Here is a 21,497-nt window from a genome sequence, read left to right on the forward strand (position 1 = left end):
TTACGCTGGTTGAAGGGACATGGTGGTTCACATAGTCACATTAAATTCTCAGCAGGACGTTGGTATATCTTACAACCTCTAGCTGTTGGCGAAAGTCGTCCCCGACTGACCCTTAGATGGTTTTTTCTTCAGAATTATCGGAGTAGTAGTGGTGAGCGTGAATTGGACAGAGAAAAGAGACAAAATCATCTCTCCATCTAGGAGAGTCGTGGTAACTTAAGTTAGAGGCATATTGAAGCCTTGATATTAAGGCTACCTAACTAACTCGGGATCGAATCTCGTCCTTGTCATTTATTTCCTTTTTCATTCTCGACATCCCTATTGGCATGTCCAATGACATAAGAGACATACATGGATTCAGTTCACTGTTTATGTAAAATCTAGCCATAAATATTGTGCAATCTTGCCCTTGTTCCAAAATCTCCTGCCAGTTTTACCAGCTTGACCAGCACACGCTTGCATTACTTTGCCATGAGCCTTCCATCAAGACTATATGCCACCCCGCTGTTCTCCGAAGACTCAGATCAGTATTTATCCGTGACCTGAGCCTGAGAGCCTATGGAGGTAGAGAACATAGGGAATACGACCGAGATAGCGATATCGGGGATAATCCGTGGGTGTACTTCCCCGCATTTCGGCCTACTCTCCGACTCCGGCCTGTTGTATAAAGATACGGATTGTCGTTCGTCTCAAGTCTCAAGTCACTTTCTGCCAGTACCCCTACACGGTAGCTCTAGAAACATCATGTCAGAGAAGTCATACAACATCCTCGTCCTCCCCGGCGACGGGATTGGGCCTGAAGTTATGGCCGAAGCCACCAAGATCCTCTCCCTTTTCAACACATCCACCGTCAGATTCAGGACCCAGACGGAACTTATCGGTGGCTGTAGCATCGACACCCACGGCAAATCGGTGACGCAGGCTGTCCTCGATGCTGCCGTATCCTCTGATGCAGTCCTCTTCGCTGCCGTTGGAGGCCCAAAGTGGGACCATATCCGACGCGGACTCGACGGACCCGAGGGAGGGCTGCTCCAGGTACGGAAGGCTATGGACATTTATGCAAATCTGAGACCGTGTTCCGTTGATAGCCCAAGCAGGGAGATCGCCAGAGACTTCAGCCCCTTCAGGCAGGATGTTATAGAGGGGGTCGACTTCGTGGTCGTGAGGGAAAATTGTGGAGGCGCATACTTTGGGAAGAAGGTTGAAGAAGACGATTATGGTTCGTTCTTACCTATACTTACGGTGACTTGAGTGGTTTATATATTGATGATACCAGCAATGGACGAATGGGGCTACTCAGCCTCCGAAATACAGCGGATTACTCGACTCTCGGCGGAGCTCGCGCTGCGACACGATCCTCCCTGGCCTGTGATCTCTCTCGACAAAGCCAACGTGCTGGCCTCGTCGCGTCTCTGGCGCCGGGTTGTCGAAAAGACCATGAGCGAGGAATACCCGCAGGTGAAGCTTGTCCACCAGCTTGCTGATTCGGCGTCCTTAATCATGGCCACGAACCCGCGCGCTCTGAACGGCGTCATCTTGGCGGACAATACCTTTGGCGATATGGTATCCGACCAGGCAGGCTCTCTGGTCGGAACGCTGGGTGTCCTGCCTAGCGCGAGCTTGGATGGTTTACCCAAGCCGGGAGAGCAGAGGAAGGTACATGGGCTCTATGAGCCGACGCATGGGTCTGCCCCGACGTAGGTCATTCCCAACCCACTACTATCCCTTCACTCGTTGCTCACCATAATGTATGATAGAATTGCCGGTAAGAACATCGCCAACCCGACAGCGATGATCCTCTGCGTTGCGCTGATGTTCCGGTACTCGTTCAACATGGAGGCCGAGGCGCGGCAGATTGAGGCTGCAGTACGCACTGTTCTCGATAAGGGAATTCGAACATCTGATCTTGGAGGTTCGACGGGAACTAGAGAGTTTGGCGATGCGGTTGTTGCGGCGTTGAAGGGAGAGCTCTGATCTGGTCTAGTTGGGAGCAGTTAGCTAAGCTGGCGATGGCTGGGCAGTGACTTCACCGTATGAAATAGAGGATGATGGCGTCCAATCATTGAAGCCTCGTGGTAAGGAGCTTGGCATGAGCTTGAAAGCTCTGGAGATCTGCCCATATATCCACTGTCGCCCAACCGGGTAGGTATAATATCTGCTGTTGTGCCAGTCGCTATAGTCACCACTTTATTTAAGCAGAGCTATCCCACCCAATATCGGCATTCTCTGCAATATCATGAGTCCCTGTAAGACACTAAATTTAAGATGGTGATGATACATCCGTTGTTGATCGTCTCGTATTCTATACTCCTTACGCGATGACATCACCGGGATTACCCACCATGACCTCATCTCAGATCTTGCAAAACAGTTGCCCTGAGCAGAATCCCTGGGACGAATTCATCATGGTTCCTTTTTTTTGCCAAATCACAGTGCAAGCCCCCTCTTTTCTGCACTACTACGTCGCTATCAGTTGTCCATCCGTCATGCTGAGTCCAAACGCTGGACGTCGGTCCCCTATTTGTACTTCTATATGATGACCGTCTCCATCGCCTTTATCGCCTCCATCACCTCTCTTATAGATCTATTCAACCAATCTTCTCCTCATCTCTCCTTTCACTCGTCTCCGGCTTTTCAGTACAATCCAATATTCTTCGACCGGCCAAGATGACCGTCATCTGGGGCCTCGATCTCCATGAGATTTGTTTCAGCAAGTTTAGATCTGCCAACATGCTCAACCGGGCGTACCATCTCCGTCGAACAAAGATGGTTGTCTATCAGCTTGCAATGATCCTCTGCGTCTGCTCAGAATCCGTCGGGACGGCTGCTTTTTCAGGTACAGGTTTCTCTCCGCAAACACCTATCCTTTCCACAATCGCTTTGCCTAGACAGTACTGACTTCTTTGGGCGCTTTCGTGCAGACTACCTCGATCAACAAAGCTACATTCAAGGCCAGCACCCGGGTGTGAAAATCCACAACAACAGCTTTATTGGCGCGTTCTCGTACAACGTCTTTGTGGGGGTTGCAGTGGCGTTTATATTTGGTGCAGCGTTCTTTTTTGACCTCTTCTGGCCGGAGAGGCACGAGTGCAAACATGTACGAATCAGTTGGAAGATTTCGGCAGTAGTCGTTACTGTTATGATGCTGAGCTCGGCGCTGACTATCACGGTGAGCCGTTGTTTAATTATTGATCTACCGCGCGCGATGGTACTGATAATCACCGCAATTCTTAGTGTATCGGCGCTCTACATGATGCCGTCGTTACAGGAACAGATCGCGACACTGCGCAGACGTATAGATTGGAGTTCTCGAAGAAACCCTCTTACAGTGCGTTATCATGCCCGTGCCCTTCCTGCCATATTCTGACGCAGACCAGCATACCGAGATAACCCCAAAGTAATTGCCGCTGTTGTTCTTGCCTGGCCTGGGTGGGTATTTTGCGTTATTAGGTATATCTATTCCTTTAAATTCTCGCTGCCATGCGGGTATGTGACTGATACTTTTTTTTAGTACAATCGTCCTCTTCATGTCCCAGAAGCACGACGACAAGTACGGTCCAATGTCGAAGTACGGCCGTAGTCAGGAAGACGGCAGTATTGTGGTCGATAAGGAAGGACACAACAGTCCCGAGCCAACGGCGGCATAAATAACACGTTACGAGGTTACGATTTACTCCTTTCTACTCTTTTGTATACAATATTTCCGTTTTTGGATGGCTACTGTATTGTACTATAGACTGTAGTATTGACGGAACTTGGCTTCCTGCAATGATACCCTGTTTTGGGAGACCGGATGGCATTTGCCATTTGAACTTGTATGCATTCATACAGGACTCTACTATAATCGTTCATGAGCTCCTGGTAGAAACGGTGAAAGATGTATACCTTCTAGTAAAGCCATAAACCCAGGGAAGTAAATTAAGCATTGCCAATGCCAGCATATATCATCTATTTGGCGCCCACTTCTAGGGACATGACATGAAAGTACCCCTTACACATAATACGCTGTGTCGCCACGCATGATACTGTCGCTCTTATATGACCATAAGGCATACTGGCATACTAATGTCGAAACCTTGGAAGGTACGTGTATGGCTGAGTACTATAAAGATCCAGTTGACTAGCACGTTTAACCCTCCTAATAGATAAACTTAGACATTCGACTCATATAAATATTCATGCAGCCCTATTCTGCCACTATGTGGTTCATTAGCACCCTTTGCCATGGCATCCCCACCCGCTCCACCACCACCCCACCACCATTCCACGCACGCACAACCGAAAGGGAATGAAAGATAGGAAAAAAAATTGAAGTGCTTCCAACGAGAATCGAACTCGTGCTTGCGGATTTCCAACTCCTTTAGATAGGAGCTGTCATACATAGTATGAGACCGCCGTCCTAACCACTAGACCATGGAAACTTGTTGGAGTCCAACTAATAAGCCACCCATCTAAGTAGAGCTCAACTAGTGTAATTTGTCTTACGTATATGCGCAGGAATTTGCAGGTCCAGCGAAAATATAAATATACGATCTCACTAGTTTTCGTTGTTTCTTACTTTTTTTTTTCTAACATGCCAAAGATCTATGATCTAGCTAGATCATGGATGCATTGTGTAGTACTGGTTATTCGAAGCGGGACATAGCCGAAAATGAACTAGAGGATATATTTCGTCATTGTTGTGGTGGCGATTCCGGCCTCAGGCATCAGCAGGAGCAACTTTACTATAGCTTGCATTCCAAGCAAGATGACAGGCCTCTTGTGTCTAAAAAGCCCAGGACCCCACCACCTTGCTTGTGTTATTCCCCTAGATAACAATCAGTCCCATTCCACCAGCCTGAGGCAAACCAACAAGGGATAGTTCTCGCGAATAGTCCCAATCCTTTGCCCAGCCGGCGGAACCACAGCAAGTATGGCCGCACATGAGTACCTCGTGCCAATAGAGGCCTCATTCCCGTACGCAATCTAACTAAATGCCATTTTCTCATGCTTTGGCTCCGTTATCCAGGTGATATTAGGGAGATAGTGCACGGGCCAGATAGTTTGGGTAAACTAAGAGGACAAGTTAGTTGCATATATATTTGAAAAGAAGTCCGACTGCAAGACTTGATAGAGTGTACCCTGTCAATGCCATCTTCAGAATCGCAATCAGATATCCCGTAAGTATGACGTGATATTCCAACCTGGGCACCCGTCCGCTTAAGCAATCTATCCTCCTTGATGGCTAGATTCGCGCCCGCGGTGGATTCCAAGAGGTCTTGCATGCCGCTCACGCGACGCGACAGCATGAGGAGCTTCCAGCGTCGGTCCAGATCTGCATGCTCAGCAGCTGACGCTGGCGGTAGAAGTTCCACGTAGGTCGGTTGAGGTTTTCGGCCGTTCTCGAGAAACTTCTGGAGCGCCCCTTCATGGCCATACTCGTATTCTTCCATATAAAAACGGTGACGCCGGTGATATCCGCGTCCTTGGCTGTCCTATTCATTGTGAGGGACTCTGCCTGTGATACCCAGCTGGGGATTTTCGTCGCAGTTCAGTCCATCCTTCTCTAGATGGGAAGGACTTCGACGTCGAGGTTGAGGGATTTGAAGACGGAGTAGAGTACTAGGTTCGCGCCCTTTAGTGCTCGGGGGAGCTGAAGCTCGGCGAGGTTAGAAGAGTGGGGGTAGGCATGAGAGCAGAAGATACCAGCGCAGTGCAGGCAGCAGACGGCAGTCTGCTGCAAGCCAAGCTCTGCCTGCCTGAGTCTGCTGTATTAGAATGACATTCCATGGATCTTTGTTTCCGTTTTATGCAAAAGGGAGGAGGATACTCCAAGAACACCAGCATGATCATAGACTACTAGAGCATAAGTTCTCACAACAATCCTTATTATCGCGGTTGCTGTTCATCCATATAACTTCAGCCACCGCCCAGTAGCTGAGACCCAACGACACTGTTATATATGGTCCTGCCCATAGCATTCGCCAATCCAAAGACCCTCTTCACAGCAGACGCTCCACGTATCCTACTGTGAATCCATAGCAAAGTCACCGTCCTCGATGCGCTTCCTCCGCTCAGGACAGCAGTAAATGCGCTCAAGCTTCCGGATGTCACCATCGTACATACTTAACGGCTGAGATGATGACAAGTTGGACAGCTCGTTTGTGGCTTTTCTGTCTTTGGGAAGAATATCACGAAAACATGAGTTTGGACGGCGGGCACTCCTATCTAGAGACAAAGCGTGGCAAAGTATCATTTTATTTAGACGAAATATTCCTGCAAGCGCGTCATAAAAGACCTGAATTTCCTGTATTCTCGGAGTACTATGTTCATAAATAACGGTCTATGCAAAGAACTAACTCACGGCCAGCTAGGTGTCCATAACGATGCCTAATCTCAAAATGACGTCTTGTATCGAAGAGAGTGTGCCGTGATATCGAATAAATCCACTTCCAGTGCACAATTTGAAGCCCTCTGAGCCTGAATCGTCGTCCGCTCCAAGATTTAATTCGGTGTATCCTGCCGTAGTTCATGCTGCTCACATTAAGGAAAGGTTGACTGCGTGAAGTATCAGGTCTGATGGTGACATGCGATATCAAAAGTTGAAGGTGGTGACAAGGACGAGCGCTTGATATACTAAAAAGCAAGCCTCTGATTGGGGAATATTAGTCATCGAAGCTTTGTTGCCTTAAAGTTTGTACTGTCTTGCTGCCTGCCTTGCTCTTGTGGCCGTCGAAGACTTCGACCAAACGACGCCTCTTTTCTCTCAAAAGCGTACAGGTCAATGTGGAAGGATTGCTTTTCAGATAGGTTCCACTATCCCTTGATTTCAATCCAGGAAATTCTAGCACTCGTCACCGCGCGGCTTTGGTCCGAAACGACGTACGTCAAATTCGGTTGCACCGGCTACATTAATAAGGTCTACCAGTAAGTATCTAGGTACGTACACCTAGAAATGTTAAGACTAACTTGTGCTGCTTCAACAAAGATGACTGGTCCAGGTTTGTCGCCAGTGGCAGCCTGTAAAGGCCCATCAGAGGTCACAGGTCCAAAGCGTTGACCGCAACAAAGTTATGGTATAGACGATCTTTGTATTGCATCCTAGGTTCCAGTGCCAAGTTCGCGTTGATCACCTCATCTCGTCATCAAGAATTACGAGTTACGGTTAGCGCCAGTCAGCCCTAAGCCGATACAGACGGCGAAGAAGGGCGAGCGGCGGAGCCGGGCGCTTAGCCGTACAAGTGGCTTGAAGAAGGCTATGAATGTGATGATGAGGAATCAACACAGTGCCTGTTAGGGGATAATTTGATTGTTGATCTGAGAAATTCTGGAGTACGAAAAATTGGAAACAAGCTGGAAATTACTATATAAGGGCAGGAGAAGACTACCATGGGTGATATTTTTTTCACTACAATAGAGATCATCGCAATACCGAAGTATCACGTACTACCTGCATTTTATTGAATCAAGATGCGCCTCAACCCTATTTTTTGCTTCTTTTTCTCAGTACTGGCATTGACTGTCGATTCCCATCCTGCGTCATATCCCAGCAAGGCAATCTACCTCCTCACCAACAACGCCGAGAATGCGATTGTTGGAGTCCCAATTCACAAGAATGGGCTCCTTGGAGATGCCCAGGCTACTCTGACAGGCGGAACTGGAGAGAGAGCACTTCTGAATGATGGACAGCTCGCAGGTCCAGACTCGCTCTTTAGTCAAGGCGCAGTGGCCGTAACAGAAGAGGTAGATCGCCCGTGACCCTGTTACCTATATCTGCCAAGTACTGACAGGTTATCGTTCTATAAGTATATCTTCGCGGTTAATCCCGGATGCAATACACTGAGCATGCTGAGACACGACAAAACCAGTCTATCGAAGCTCACCCTCGTCGGCGAGCCCGCCAAAATCCCGGGCGATTTCCCCAACACTGTTGCTGTATCGGTGAAAGGCCGTCTAGTTTGTGTTGGAACAACGGGAACTATGGCCGGTGTATCTTGCACGACGTATGACAAGCATGGTCTAGGGAGTTTCGACGACCTACGCCCGTTCGAGCTTGGCCAGAGTACGCCGCCAGTTGGGCCAGCAAATACTGTATCTCAGGTCCTCTTCTCTGCCGATGAATCTGTCCTCTATGCCACGGTTAAGGGGGACGGAACTGCGAACAATACGGGCCATCTCTCCGTTTTCCCAGTTCTTTATGGCGATTCGCCTGAGACACCTCCTACCCTGTCAAGGGAAGACACCCGGAGCTCGCCCAACGGCACCGGTCTTCTCTTCGGCTCGGCCATCATCCCCTCGTCGGACACTATCCTTGTGACGGATCCTGGATTTGGGGCTGCGGTTTTGTCCGTCAACAGGTCGACTCACGAAGCCGGGTTAGTGGCCAAGACTATAATTCCCGGCCAAACAGCGACCTGCTGGGCAGCGTACTCAGCCGAGACAAACAGTATCTTCGTAACGGATGTTGCTGTCAACCGGCTTGTCGAGCTGGATGCTGTCGATGCGAGAATTTTGCGAATTACCAGTCTATTTAACCATGATCCTGGTCTCGTGGATCTCGTCGTCGTGGACAGGCTTGTTTATGCGCTGTCTCCTGGAAATGGCACTACGGATGCAGCTATCACGGTCTTTGATATTGAAAAGAACCAGCAGGTTCAGCACTATTCTCTGAAAGCGCTTGGTGTGGGACCGGCTGCGATGGGCATGGCTTATCTCGAGCTATGAAGGCCTGTTGTAGTACGAGCGTGAATGTTGACTGTTGAATTCCACTCGAGATACTTCCCCTGGTTCCTTGCTATTATACTCTCTTGTTTATATTACTCGTTCTCCCTGCCAACAGCTTCGTGTGTTCATCGGTACAGTTTCTAAGAGTTTGTACCTTCCCGAACAAAGGTCTACATAACTCGATATTGCTGCTTCTCAGGGCCAACACCAGGAAGCCCGTTAAATGAGGGAAGGCCAATTTTCTTTTTAGTCACAAACAATGTATAAAAGCTGGCTCTGGCTTTGTAAGAAGTTGTCTGAACTACCGAGATTAAACCAGCCTGTGAGAGTTCTTGTCCCGAACATCTGCCGTGTTTCCTCGGTCTAATTGTCTCAAGAAATGGACCAATCTGTGCCTTTTCAAATCACGCGCAAGGTCGAACGTCTTGGAAGTCTCAGATATGCCGAGCATGCAGTACCGATAGAGCACTTCTTATTTCCGGATAATGCGAACGTATGCGGTTGTCCCATCTGCCGACGACAAAAGCTGTCTCAACTGGGAGCCAGACCGAGGTGCGAAGATCTACCTTACGACAAGAGCGGCATTTTCCAACAGTCTGGACAGTCATAAGAATAGGAATGACTCCGCCTGTCACTTTTTTATGTTCCAGTTGACATGCCTACTCTTTTAGTCTCAGGTACCTCTACACCCATTAACCACAACCATGACGAAGTGGCATATCCCAGCGCTCATCTGCATTGTTCATACAACCCTCTGTCTAGCAGCAGGCAATGGGCCCTATGACGCCGTATGTTTCTCCTTTCTCTTCTAATATGTTCATTCCTGAAGCCCAGTCTATCTAACAAGACAATCATCTTAACGTGCAGTCGTATTCCATCGACCCGAGCTTGCCAAACCACACGATTTACATGCCTCGCTACTTACCTAGCAACACCACCTTACCAGCGCTGATCTGGGGCAACGGCGCCTGTTCCGCGAACGGGACGCTCTTTGGCAACTTTCTCACCAACATCGCCTCATACGGTTTTCTTGCTATCGCCTCAGGGGCGCCGGATGGACACGGAACAACTGACGTGCAGCTGATGAGAGACGCGCTTGACTGGATTGAGACGAACACCAACAAAACAGCAAAGCACAGGGCTATTGATAGGAGCAGAATTGCAGTTGCCGGCCAGAGTTGCGGCGGACTTGAGGCGTACCAGATGCGCGATGATGAACGGGTGAGGTACCTGGGGATTTTCAACTCTGGCTTCCTGGACTTAGGGTTCTTTGGAGGGCTCTTGGGGCTGCCTAATGAGGATCCGGATACCATTAAAGACGTCAAGAAGCCCGTTTTCTATTTCCTTGGTGGGAAGAAGGATATCGCCTATAAAAATGTATGTTCTTTCTTTCGTAAACTCCCCATTCATTGTTATGAAGACACTAATGGATTGTTTGGTACAGGGCATGGCCGACTATGCCGCTCTAACTGGCGTGCCAAAGTGGGTAGGAAACTACCCCGTCGGACACCTGGGGACCTACGCTGAGCCCGAGGGAGGAGCATTTGGTGATGCCGCTGTGAAGTGGCTGCAGTGGGTATTGAAAGAAGATACCAGCCAGGCGAACTGGTTTGCTGGTGGTGGCGCGCAAGAAGACGGGTGGGAGGAGGTGGACAGTGAGCGGCTCGAGGATCTACTGACTTTTGCTGGAGTCTGAGGCCTGCCCTGTGATTGATGGAGTGACGCTGTGATGATTTGCTTTACCTGCTTAGGTAGTCTTTCTGTTGTGGCTATCCAGAAATGATAGGGATGCTCTGCCACTTCAAGATTCCGTAGACTTGGTTTAACGCGCGCAGATACAATATCAAGAGGCCTGAATCCTCTAGTACTGAATACTGAAATGCGGCTGGATTCTCTGTTGGCCACATTAATTGTGCAAAAGCTCGTCCGCGCACTCCATTTCATCGTATAATGGGTATACGGGGAGGGCGAGCCCGGGCTGGCATCTCTGGGCAGTCTCAAGACCTCGATTTCTCGTAGAAAGAGGGGATACAAAGTAAAGTAAAGAGAAAGATGAAAACGTCGGGATAGATGTTTCGTTAGCTCCCCCACGCTTGGTGAGCTCGTTCTCTCTTTGCATCATATCCAACTCGGCTCACTTTATCATAAGCCAATACTTTACAACCCAGTTCACACCCGAAGCAAACCTCAGAACTTCAGTGCGTCCTCCTTGCCGCTGATTTAATTCCACGTCACTATGTTCTCTCCCAACATACATCAAAGCTTGTATGACATAACCTCAGCGTCTAGACTTGGTCGCGGAGACGAAACAGGCGACGCGCTGGACAAATGTCTATCTGGAGACTATTTCATGGTGGCAACCGGCAGGTGTTCTATACCATTGACAGATTACCTCGAGAATTAGACTACGAATGCGCCGGACGCGCCAGAGTTACATTGGGATGAATTAATTCCTGATGCGGATGTGCCGACGGCCACTTCTATTGACGATGTAGATTTGAAGAAGGAGACTGAGACGGATAGCGTTGCCGTACTACTGTAACCACAGCTGACTCCGCTGGTGGGCTGGGGAAATGCTGCGTCTGCTGTGTTGCGTGAACGCTCGTTGCGTTGGTTGTCTTGTGCAACAAATGGAATGCTCCCAAGGGCTAAGACTGTATGCGCATCATATTTTGTTCCATCTGTGCTTCATAGTCTAGCCATCGCATTTAAGTCATCTTCGTTTGAGTCCCCATCCATATCCAGAGACTTAATATCCAGAGAAGACAGCGCCTCTCCATCCACAACATAATAGCCCAGATCCCCTCCCACCTTGGGCACTGTACTTGCTTCCCTGGCCTTCCTCTCCTCCCTCCCGAGACAGTCTATGTCCTGGTTCTCCACCCACGAAAGGCCTTTCTCCCAGTAGGCAAACCGGTTGCCTCTGTACGTGAAATGGAAGTCCTCCCACCGATCCTCCGCAAGGGTCTGCATATATTGCAGCGAGCTGCCAGGCCACAGCGCCGTGATTTTGCCAGTGGTACTGTTCTTGTACCAGCTGCGACATGTCCCCGTCCAGATCATGCTTGACATGTACGACTGAGTATGGGCATCGAACTCTGTTTGCGCGTCCAGTCTCATGGAGAAGGATTGGATCTGTTGGCGGACGGTTTTGCGGAGCATACGCGTATATAGTCGGCTGTTGCTTCAAGGGGCCTACACTCACGAGACAGTGCCAATAAATGCAGCAGATGGGGCGCGTGAAGCAGAGGAGAGACCGAACGTACCTATCAAGCTCCCATTCGAGATGGCGTATTTGGCCCTAGGAACATAAGATAATTGGGGGACCCGGACCCCGCGAGGCCAAAGTACGAGACTGGGTTTGTCTGCCATAGATCCTGCATATTCACACCATCAGCGCCTATTATAGGGAACTGTGGCCGGAAGGAAGTATTGAACCCAGTTGCTGCTTCAGTATCTCGGCTGGGTTCATTGATCCGTCTTCCAGGACGACTCCGTCTCTCACGACCTCACGTATTGGATCGAAAACAGGCCGTACGTTATCCTGCTGCAGAGCGATCAGGTATTCTTCCCCGGGATGGACTCTTTGGCAGCCAGCCTCAAACTTTGAAATCAGTTTCTCTTGGAGGGCTTTATCTCGACTGAGCTCCTTCATCCACCCTTCAAACCGCGCCCGGAGTCTCTGCTGCCCCGGTGACTCTTTCATTAAAGCGCTGAACATCATGTTGACTGATCCTCAAGTCCCTTCCGCATTGCCAGGTAGGCCTCCTTATCAGACTTGAAATACCGCTTCTCTGTCTCAGTGTAGACATGTCTCTTGTCATCGCCTTCCGGCAAAGCAACAAGAGGAGATATCCACGATGGGGTACGTATGTAGATATCGACATGGTCCACAACTTCCCAGATTTCTGGTAGAAGCTGGACAGCGCTCGCATCGGCGCCGATAATCGTTGCTCGTTTCCCGGCTAGATCAATGTGTGGTCCCAGGCCGCTGTATGCAGTATTGGGCCGTTGAAAGTATCCATGCCCCGGAGACCAGGCATCTGCGGATTATTGAGGATTCCACCGGCGTTGATGAGGATCTGACTTTCGATAATCCCATAGTTCGCAATATCCACACGCCAGATCCCGCGGTCTTGATCCCATAATGCATGCTCAACACGGCTGTTGAGACTAATGCGAGGATTGAGATTGTAATTCTGAGCGACTGCTTTGAGGTATGATTGGATCTCCAAGGATGTTGCGTAACTACCCCAGCATACGCATTTTATTAGCGCCCGAAGACAAAGACACCACCTCAACCCTTTGAAAGGGAAAGAAGTCGAAGCAGTGGTGGACATACAGCCTCGACCAATCAGTATTTGGCGCGAATGAGTACTGGTAATGTGGCTGGGGACGTCGCATGCGCACCCCCGATAGCGGTTCTCGAACCAGGTCCCGCCAACTTCGGGTGTTTTTCCATAGATGTGAAAATCGACGTGCTGACTAAAATAGTCCTGCTGAAGGATCTTGTCTTTCATGAGGATACCGGAGACTCTGATACCTTGTTAGAAAGGCATTGTGGATGTGCGGGTGAGATGGAGAGGGAAGGCGAGGAGAGGACAGAACAGTAAAGACATACCTGGCGCTGATGATCGTGACGCGGAAGCGCTTGGAAGGCTGAGTTTCGGTCATGATCACTATCTATACTTCTGATACAATGTAATATACGGTAGCCATGGGTGGGTTCTTCTTGCTTCTGACTCAAGTGTCTATTTATCTCTGTCTATCCTATCTCTCATATCAGGCATTCAATCACTGTGCGGAGAGTGGCCCGGATCACTCTCCGTCTCCAAGTTCGATAAGAAATAATAGTTTAATCCTTGTGTGTAGTTCTTTAATGGCTCTCTATACTTCCTGCTTGGTCTAGGCAGCTACCGTTATTCTCATAGCTTCGACTGCTCCAACACCGACAGCTTGCGGAGAGGCGGTCCTCCCCGGCTCCCATCTCCAGACATAACCACTGGGCCCTGGGCAGATTCCTTCTCCGGTGCCTTCAGGCGCCATTTCTGGCGAAGTTCGCTGGATGCGCAGTTCTCGAAGCAATCAATGACGTATTTTCCCAGCACGGGGAGAAATTTGAATGCACTGTTAGATTTTAGCACCTCATCTGGTTAGCAGTCGTTGCGGAATAGACGTACTGTCCTGAACCGCCTGTAGCGACAAAAAGCCCATTCAGCGTCGGATGCCGATCAATGATAAAGTCCCCATTTGGCGTATCGGTGTACCAGCACAGCCGGCGATTCAACCAAGGCCGATCACCCAAACTGGGGAAAAGGTCCTTCAGCCCACCGCGGAGTGCAGCGTCTGCATCATCAGGCACGTAGCCGGAAGCCGCGTTACTAGAATCTCGTCTGGGTCCAGAAATGATGCGTCCCGTTGCTTCGGACTGAACTTCAGTCGCGAAGCCGTAGCCGTGGCGAGCGAGCTTGAGGATGTTTGTTCCGGGAGTAGGCGGGAAAGAGAAGACGCCCGTCGTCATATTGATCAAGACAGGTGTGTTCGCAAACTTGGCCGCTTCAGCCGGGGTGAGTTGAATAAAGCCGACTGGTTGTCCAGACGAGGATGCAGTATGGGAGAGGTCGACGAGGCGGTTTGACCACGCGCCGATAGCGAGAATGACCTGGGAAGCGAGGAGGTATGCTCCGTCCGCTAGGTTGACGCCGACGACACGATCAGAGGATCGGCGCAGTGAGTGGACTGTCCCTCGACGGCCGGTGATGAAGGAGACACCTGCAACGCTGCATTCCGTAGCCAGACGGCCAATGCTGCCTACTGCGTCCGCCCATCCTCCTCTAGGATTGTGGTACCCCTGAGCCGAGGGAAGATCGGCTTCGATGCCTGGGTAAAGGGCGCGCATCTGCGAGACGTTGGAGAACTCGTCGATATGACCACCTTTTTCGACAATGTTCTTTTTCGACTTCTCAATGTACTGGTTGGACGCTGTCTCTGAAAGCATGATGAACCCGGACTCGTGGTAGAAGTCGGCATATGTTCTCTTCCAGCCCTTGTAGGCCTCCAGGGCCATCTGCGCGTAGATAGGGTCGGCATAATCTGCGCGAATAATCCGGGAAATGTCAACACTGCTTCCATCGACCACGGGAGGGACATGACGGTCGAGAACGGTGATGTTGGTGTATCCTCTCTTGGTCAGCTCGAGGGCTGTTGAGAGGCCGAAGACCCCCGCACCGATAACCAAAATCGAGTCTGTTTTCTGGTTGGCCATTCTGAAGATAACAAATAGGCTGTTATCCACGATAGAAGCAGAGGTGACTGAAGAAATTAGAAAGGCTGGGCTTTCAAGGTAGCTATCCGGAACACTCCCCGGCGGGTATACTCCGTTCCAGCGGATCCGGGGCGCGTTCCGTCCGCCGATGAGGGGAGGCTTGTCAGCGTTATCACTTACTCCAAAACGGCCAAAAATGAGGAGATTGCAGGTAGTTAAAGATCCTCATACGGGATATAAGCGGTAAGGTTAATGACGAAGGTAAAGCACTCGCTGGGGGATGAAGTGATTCTACCGTCATCTCATCTGTCCCTCTGCTGCTGCCATGAACCGCTTCTTCACATATCGACAATCCAAGCCCAGCTATAATGCTGCGCTGCCGAGTCTTCCATCATCTTGGTACCGTTTGGACGCCATGTACAGTCTTGAGCGCCGCGCCATTTTATCAAAGAAATGGATGCTCGTCTCGCACCGGCCAAGGTTCACCGAGACAAGAAGTTACCTCCAGCTGCAGGAGGGAGTCTTCTCTCTCTCCTCATTCTAGACCCTCAAGGTAAGATAAACGATTTCCATAATGTCTGCAGGCATCGTGCATACCCGTTGGTGGAGGAGGACGCTGGCTCGGTTAACATCCTTGCCTGCAAGTATCACGGTAGGCCTCCCTGCATCAGGTGTGAGTTCAGTGTTGATGTTATAGGCTGGTCGTCTGGAATAAACGGCAAGCTCGCTAATGCCCCTCGATACCAGGAACTGGACGGCTTTGACAAAGAGAAAAGCGGCCTGTTCCCGATCCACGTCCAGATCGATAAGCTGGGTTTCATCTGAGTGAACCTTGGAGACACCGTCCGTGCGAAGGGAGGATGACTCTGCTGGTGTGGATGAGCAGCCCCGGCTGAAGCCGTTTGATTTCTCGCAGTACCGGTTCGATCACGCATGGGATATGAGGGGTGACTATAGCTGGAAGACATTGGCAGATGACTATAACGAGGTTGGTTGGTCTACCATCCCTGTGAAACGATGGCCGATGGTCAGTGCTATCCGGGTCCGACTGGCCATCCCGGTATCGTGCAATATACCGACCTTGGAAAGTACTGGGTGTAAACCAAAGCTGGGCATAGCCAGCATTACAAACACAGATAGACCGGATCATGAGGACATGGGGATAATCAGCACCTTTACTTTCCGATGCCTGCATGACGGTGTCACCACACCTCTTCTATCTGATGCGGTGTGTCCCCATCACAGCATCGCGATCGCACATGCAGTATGAAGTGTACCAACATATAAACGCCCCAGACGAAGACTTCCACAAAATTGACAGTATCTGCAAACAGGTTTTGAAAGAAGACAAGGATCTGTGCAATGCGGCGCAAAGGAATCTGAACACTGGGGTGTATATAAACGGGAAACTCCATCCCGAGCATGAGAAGGGACCACTGTTCTTCCAGCAAAACGTCAAAGACTTGGTCGTGAGCCATCGTGCAGAGGAGAAACAGGGTAGGGAGATATGACCTGCAATGCCGGTCTTGAGTATGCCGAGCAAGCTTGATGAGGACATGGAGCTCTACCGGAAGATCGACTGTCAGGTTGATAGTAGCGATTTAGCTTGGTAGTAGGATAGCAATTGATGGCTTGTCATTAAAACCCGATCGCAACTATGCAGGAGGAAGATTCAACCAATTATCAATGAACCGTGCGTAGTCCTGCGGCTGTAGGAATGCTGTAGCTGAGCCTGTCACAGCCAGCCCGGGCTCTCCGAGTAACGCGGACAAGTCTGGGGGCGTCGGTTGTAGCACCTGCTCAGGTGGATAGTACGTGACTAGGTTCCTTGCAACTGTTTTGTGACCTGAGATTCCCGCAGACCCTATTAGCCCAAAATCAGGATCTGGAGTGGTTGAGTCTGTCTGAAGTGCACAATCCGTGGCTAGGCCAGGCCCCATAATGCTTGCCGCAGTTTGTTTCGGCGGCGCGGCGACCAGGATATCTCGAAGCAAGTGGACATTCACTGACCACGTCTGGCGCGAATTCTGCACCTCCCCGGCGGAGATACTATTTCGCAATTTGCCCAGGTTGTCGACCTGTCTTTTGATATTTGGCCATCGAAGAGCCATCCTTTTAAGGAAGACGAGGCATTTGTCGTATCCAGATTGGGCTTTCTCGCGAAAAAAGATGTCCTCGACAAAACTATGTTGAAGGTAGATTGTAGCCACAATGACAACTGCTTGTCCGATTGTAGGATCGGAGACTTCGTAGTTCTTGCTTTCTAGCAACTCGATAAAATGTAAGACCCAGCCGGCGTGCAGAGTGATCTGTTCATAAGAGTGCTGTAAGAAGGACTGCGGCATGGTAAGACGGAAATTCCGCAGCCGGGCCGAGAGCAAAAGGGGATGATTGAGAAGGCAAGGTATCGCGTGGAAAACCAGCTGGAAAAACAGACAGTGAGCCCAGAAGTCCCTTTGCCGATGCAGGTCTGCCCCAGTCAGCTCATCCAATCGGGTCTCGTGAAGTCGATATCTTAACGGCGTGACGCTCTCGAACTCTGTATGTCGGAACGTGATCCGCGAGTAGTCAGAATGAGGTGCCCAAGGAGGAGGAGCATCGGACGTGATGGCAGTGACTGCGTAGTTCTGGGCCAATCCCCACACTTCGCTAAGTTGGATGGCACATCCCACAATCCCAATATCGTTTGCAGTTGAAGCACTATTCCCGTTGTAGGCAGTCCTCAAGCTAGGTCCCGGAGTTGGCTCGCCGATGAGGCTTGCTAGCATGTGAAAACTCCAGCGTAAAAGCACGCGCTCATCCTGCTCATCCTCCAGATTGGTGAATTCGGTACTTCCAAATCGCAGGTTTTGGAGTATATAGACGGCTAGCCGGATATTTGCTCCCGCCCTCAACGTGTGTCCCGCAGTGTGGTCGATCAGAGTCAGGATGCATAAAGTCTGTAGCGTCGAGAGCTCCGTAGACCCTTCTGCCACGCGGGCCATCACCACCTGTCTTGACTGTTCAGTCCAGTCTCTGATTTGCCGGTCTATTCCCGGGTCCGCTATGCCGTTGCCCCTGAAACGCAGCCCCAGGGCTTTCATGGCCAAAATGAGCTCCTGGTCCCGGTTTTCATTGGCGAAGAACGACCTATGATGGAAAATCGGCAGCGGCTGGAAGTTGCAGTAAATATGGAAGAGCTGTATCGCATTCGGAGGCACTGGGCCCTTTTGGCTTCACATCTAGAGTCAGCTGTGAATAACCAGGGCGGATCACGATCGTCTCACGCAGACGGAGTAGCAGATATCCCTGAAGGCGGCTCAGAACTTGGTTGCCTCGGCTGGAACGTGGTCATCGGCGAGGGAAATGGCTGGTTCTGGTTACTTAAACAGGCCATTAACGCATCGATCTTGCCTTCGATGCCCTCGATTCGTTGCTCCTACGCATCAAGATCATTAAACATGAAGTGCCCAGGCAAAATAAAACCGACGTACCATCTTCCTAGCATAATCCGCCTCCTCATCGCCAGAATATTCGCAAATCTGACCCAGCCTTAGGCAGGACGAGCAATTCGGCCGTTCGCCGGGACACCGCGATTTCTTTCGCCTACTCGGTGTTAGTTGACAAAGCAAAGCCCGCACATCGAGACGATCTTACCGGCATTGCTCGCACGCTTGACGAATCCGCTTTGGAGGCCTTGACATGTCCATTGAACAGTGCATGATCACTTCTTGTTGGCAGAGAGCTCGATACAGAAGATCATCTGGATCCGGAACTGAGCCGAGCTTTTATTACTAAGCAATAGTACAATTGCCGTATTAGACAAAGCATAAAGTCACATGACATAGACCTACAAGCGCAGGGTAAGATATTGGAAATATCTCACACACAGGTAGTCCAGGTCATCAGAGGATCATAACTACTAGAGCTGCAAAGTAAGGAGCGCTACACTTGAATCGATGTAATCGTCCCAACTATCAACCCAGATTGCCTCAGTCTTTGTCCGCTCCCCGGCTCATGGAACCAACCCCAAACCACCAAGAATACCCGTAAGAGGTTCGCACCTCAGTATGTCCCCCACTCACTTGTCTGTTGTTTCTAGCGGTGCGTCTAGTAGCAGTGGTTTTCAGACGCTGCTGATAGGATGAGCCTCATCACTCTGGGCATGCCAAAAATCAGCTTGTATTGAATAATTGATTGCGCGAAAAGCCGAGGTTTCATAAGCGGCTAACAAAACGCAAATCATCAATATAGGGTGTAGTTTCAGATTGCCGCCGGTTCTGTCGTACTTGAGTGTATGACCGTTGAGGTTGTGGTGGGTGTGCTGACGTCTGGAGCACCGACTGAAGATGAGCGGGGGGCGATTAGGATGACCTTTATCTTCAAGTTGACTGACTAACCCGTTGAGACATAAACAAGGCAGCAAATGAGGCTGCTTGAATGGGGATTTCTAGCCGTTAGATATTCCCAGAGATACCGGATACGGTGTAAGAGTGGCGAGTAAATATGCAGAGCTGCACTGCCGAGTTCGACCGGATTCAAAATAGATCACCCATTGAGAACAAAAGTATCATCTGCCAAGTGCTAGACTATAAATACTATAGGGCTGCCTAGTCTATTATGTGGGACTAATTCATAACCCGTTGCCAACGTCTCTTTTCGTTAGCCTATTAAAAGGAATACAACTATAGCTTTGCCTTGCAATTCTTCTTCCACAGCGCCAACAATGGCCCTCCAGTCCCATAAACAGGGTCTGCCTCGGGCATTTCTACCATCTCTGTTTCCTCGCGGAGCAAAGGCAGGTCGATCGGCCTGTTTCCCATCTCATTTCTCCACCGTGGACAGCCCTAAGACATCCACTCAGCTACCACCCTGCCAATTGTTCTACGTTCGAATGATACTGTCACATACCTGAGGATAAACACCAATATATTGATAATTCTCACTACTCTCAACGCAGCTGTGTGCAGTGCCCGCTGGAAGGACAATCACGTCCCCAGCCTGAACTGAGAGCTCGAGGCCGGCGGCTGTATCGCCGCCACCCGCGCCAAGGAGGAGTTTGGAGGAGCCGCGGAATATGCCTAGGCTTTTTTAGAAGCTTTAAGAATGTTAAATAGAAGGCTGTAAGTACCATAGCACTCGTGGCTATTGGGATGAAAGTGGCGGATGGGGATGTGACCCCAAGTTCCCTGTAGTTATACGTAAGGGCCTGTCTACTGCAAACCCTCACACCAAGCGATCGCTTACTCTCTTTTCCCACTGATTTGCCGTCAGAAACCGAGTTACAGTTTCCTCAGTTAGAGGAGAAGGAAGGACGTTCCGGTAGTGGAGGACTGGAAGCTGACTGTTCGGTGCATAGGGAGTAGGCAGGAGAAAGTAGGTATCAACGGACGGCATGACGTATAAAGATAACGAATTCGAGCAGATCGATTCTGAGCCTCGAGGGTCTCTGCGGAAAACTGCTATTCGTGAGTTCATGAAGGTGAGAGTGGAGAATAACCTCGGAAGTCTCGGTCTCCGGAAGCTCCCCGCTTGCATCGGCTGGCTCCCCGGCCCTAATACGATGCCGACTGTTAGGAAGCCAGGAAGGGAGTAAATCTGCCTATCTGCCATGCCACTATCTTGATAGAGAAGCAGAGTGTGCGGGGAAGATAGGTCAGAAGCTCATGTTTGATTACAGACATCATGGATGGATGTTAAATTACCCAGAGGGGCCACCATGCGTACTAATCGTGCTGCACTACATCATACATCTACTCATTGCATAACCTGAGCCTGACAACTTAACATGGCGGAACCTTTTGAAGACAAGAAGCCCGACAACATGGAAACCTGCCAGCCCGTGTGTAGCATGGCTCAAGGTACCGTGGATGTCTCGGTCAGTAATAAGCTGGTGGTCGACCAAGCTATTGACGCCATCGGCATGGGCCGATATCAGTGGCAGTTGTCCCTTTCCGTGCAGGTTCGGCTTTCTCGTTGACCAGGTACACCGGCTCTACTATATATCTCGGCTTGGTCAAGGAAGCAGAGCTGATAGATGCGAGAATCCCCTGTAGATGCTTCTGATATCCATAACAATCATCATGCCCAATGCCGCAAAAGAGTTCAATTCTCAGTACCAAACCCTCCTCTCAGGTTCACTATATGCCGGTTTCCTTGTAGGCGCTAACGCCTGCGGCTTACTCGCCGATATCCTGGGCCGCAAGACGGTGTGGCAGTTGTCCATCTTCGGAGTGTCTACTGTGACCCTGCTGGCGGCATCGTTCCCAAACTGGAAAGCGGTTAATGTCTGGACGGTGCTTTGTGGGTTGTTTGGCGGAGGAAACTGTATGTATATTCTGCTTGAAGGGCTCACTGGGGGAGGCTGACAGGCTACAGTGGCCATCGATCTCACCGCGCTGACTGAGTTCTCTGCGTAAGAAATGGTCGTTCCTCCTTACAGGATCGCGTGTATATGGGGGCTGGGTAACGCCCTTACAGCACTGATATGTATCATTCCACTGCATCTACTTTATCTGTTGAGAATATATGCTAACCAGACTAGCATGGC

The 21,497-nt window shown here is 50.2% G+C and overlaps 12 protein-coding genes across 12 annotated transcripts, besides 1 other annotated feature; 6 read left to right on the plus strand and 6 right to left on the minus strand.

The window, feature by feature from the left end:
* Positions 1–21,497: part of a sequence feature (contig 1.49 342..206454(-1)) that runs on past both edges of the window.
* Positions 745–1,978, plus strand: ANIA_02793 (3-isopropylmalate dehydrogenase B; the record flags this gene model as incomplete). The annotated part of the gene is made up of 3 exons (XM_655305.2): positions 745–1,219; positions 1,277–1,697; positions 1,758–1,978. 3 exons carry the CDS (start codon positions 745–747, stop codon positions 1,972–1,974), a joined length of 1,113 nt encoding a protein of 370 aa, XP_660397.1. The 3' UTR covers positions 1,975–1,978.
* ANIA_02792 (uncharacterized protein) lies at positions 2,668–3,775 on the plus strand (the record flags this gene model as incomplete). The annotated part of the gene is made up of 5 exons (XM_050612640.1): positions 2,668–2,836; positions 2,922–3,169; positions 3,235–3,328; positions 3,378–3,450; positions 3,512–3,775. The coding sequence occupies 5 exons, from the start codon at positions 2,668–2,670 to the stop codon at positions 3,645–3,647; spliced, it is 720 nt and encodes a 239-aa protein (XP_050468540.1). The 3' UTR covers positions 3,648–3,775.
* On the minus strand, positions 4,966–5,432 carry ANIA_02791 (uncharacterized protein; the record flags this gene model as incomplete). The annotated part of the gene is made up of 2 exons (XM_655303.1): positions 4,966–5,052; positions 5,184–5,432. The coding sequence occupies 2 exons, from the start codon at positions 5,430–5,432 to the stop codon at positions 4,966–4,968; spliced, it is 336 nt and encodes a 111-aa protein (XP_660395.1).
* Positions 7,450–8,703, plus strand: ANIA_02790 (uncharacterized protein; the record flags this gene model as incomplete). Its single annotated transcript, XM_655302.1, has 2 exons — positions 7,450–7,722; positions 7,786–8,703. The coding sequence occupies 2 exons, from the start codon at positions 7,450–7,452 to the stop codon at positions 8,701–8,703; spliced, it is 1,191 nt and encodes a 396-aa protein (XP_660394.1).
* On the plus strand, positions 9,083–10,399 carry ANIA_02789 (uncharacterized protein; the record flags this gene model as incomplete). The annotated part of the gene is made up of 4 exons (XM_655301.1): positions 9,083–9,196; positions 9,381–9,491; positions 9,571–10,080; positions 10,148–10,399. The coding sequence occupies 4 exons, from the start codon at positions 9,083–9,085 to the stop codon at positions 10,397–10,399; spliced, it is 987 nt and encodes a 328-aa protein (XP_660393.1).
* On the minus strand, positions 11,392–12,427 carry ANIA_02788 (uncharacterized protein; the record flags this gene model as incomplete). Its single annotated transcript, XM_655300.1, has 3 exons — positions 11,392–11,881; positions 11,970–12,004; positions 12,209–12,427. 3 exons carry the CDS (start codon positions 12,425–12,427, stop codon positions 11,392–11,394), a joined length of 744 nt encoding a protein of 247 aa, XP_660392.1.
* Positions 12,669–13,377, minus strand: ANIA_02787 (uncharacterized protein; the record flags this gene model as incomplete). The annotated part of the gene is made up of 3 exons (XM_655299.1): positions 12,669–12,951; positions 13,114–13,239; positions 13,325–13,377. The coding sequence occupies 3 exons, from the start codon at positions 13,375–13,377 to the stop codon at positions 12,669–12,671; spliced, it is 462 nt and encodes a 153-aa protein (XP_660391.1).
* On the minus strand, positions 13,629–14,968 carry ANIA_02786 (NAD(P)/FAD-dependent oxidoreductase; the record flags this gene model as incomplete). The annotated part of the gene is made up of 2 exons (XM_655298.1): positions 13,629–13,830; positions 13,884–14,968. 2 exons carry the CDS (start codon positions 14,966–14,968, stop codon positions 13,629–13,631), a joined length of 1,287 nt encoding a protein of 428 aa, XP_660390.1.
* ANIA_11366 (uncharacterized protein) lies at positions 15,422–15,793 on the plus strand (the record flags this gene model as incomplete). Its single annotated transcript, XM_050612642.1, has 2 exons — positions 15,422–15,521; positions 15,666–15,793. The coding sequence occupies 2 exons, from the start codon at positions 15,422–15,424 to the stop codon at positions 15,791–15,793; spliced, it is 228 nt and encodes a 75-aa protein (XP_050468541.1).
* ANIA_02785 (uncharacterized protein) lies at positions 16,624–18,669 on the minus strand (the record flags this gene model as incomplete). The annotated part of the gene is made up of 4 exons (XM_655297.1): positions 16,624–18,097; positions 18,235–18,386; positions 18,442–18,553; positions 18,605–18,669. The coding sequence occupies 4 exons, from the start codon at positions 18,667–18,669 to the stop codon at positions 16,624–16,626; spliced, it is 1,803 nt and encodes a 600-aa protein (XP_660389.1).
* On the minus strand, positions 19,633–20,344 carry ANIA_02784 (cupin domain-containing protein; the record flags this gene model as incomplete). The annotated part of the gene is made up of 4 exons (XM_655296.1): positions 19,633–19,794; positions 19,859–20,028; positions 20,079–20,136; positions 20,195–20,344. The coding sequence occupies 4 exons, from the start codon at positions 20,342–20,344 to the stop codon at positions 19,633–19,635; spliced, it is 540 nt and encodes a 179-aa protein (XP_660388.1).
* Positions 21,031–21,366, plus strand: ANIA_11365 (uncharacterized protein; the record flags this gene model as incomplete). The annotated part of the gene is made up of 2 exons (XM_050612643.1): positions 21,031–21,274; positions 21,326–21,366. 2 exons carry the CDS (start codon positions 21,031–21,033, stop codon positions 21,364–21,366), a joined length of 285 nt encoding a protein of 94 aa, XP_050468542.1.

Source organism: Aspergillus nidulans, chromosome VI (genome assembly GCF_000011425.1).
Source record: "Aspergillus nidulans FGSC A4 chromosome VI".
NCBI classification, from domain to species: domain Eukaryota; kingdom Fungi; phylum Ascomycota; class Eurotiomycetes; order Eurotiales; family Aspergillaceae; genus Aspergillus; species Aspergillus nidulans.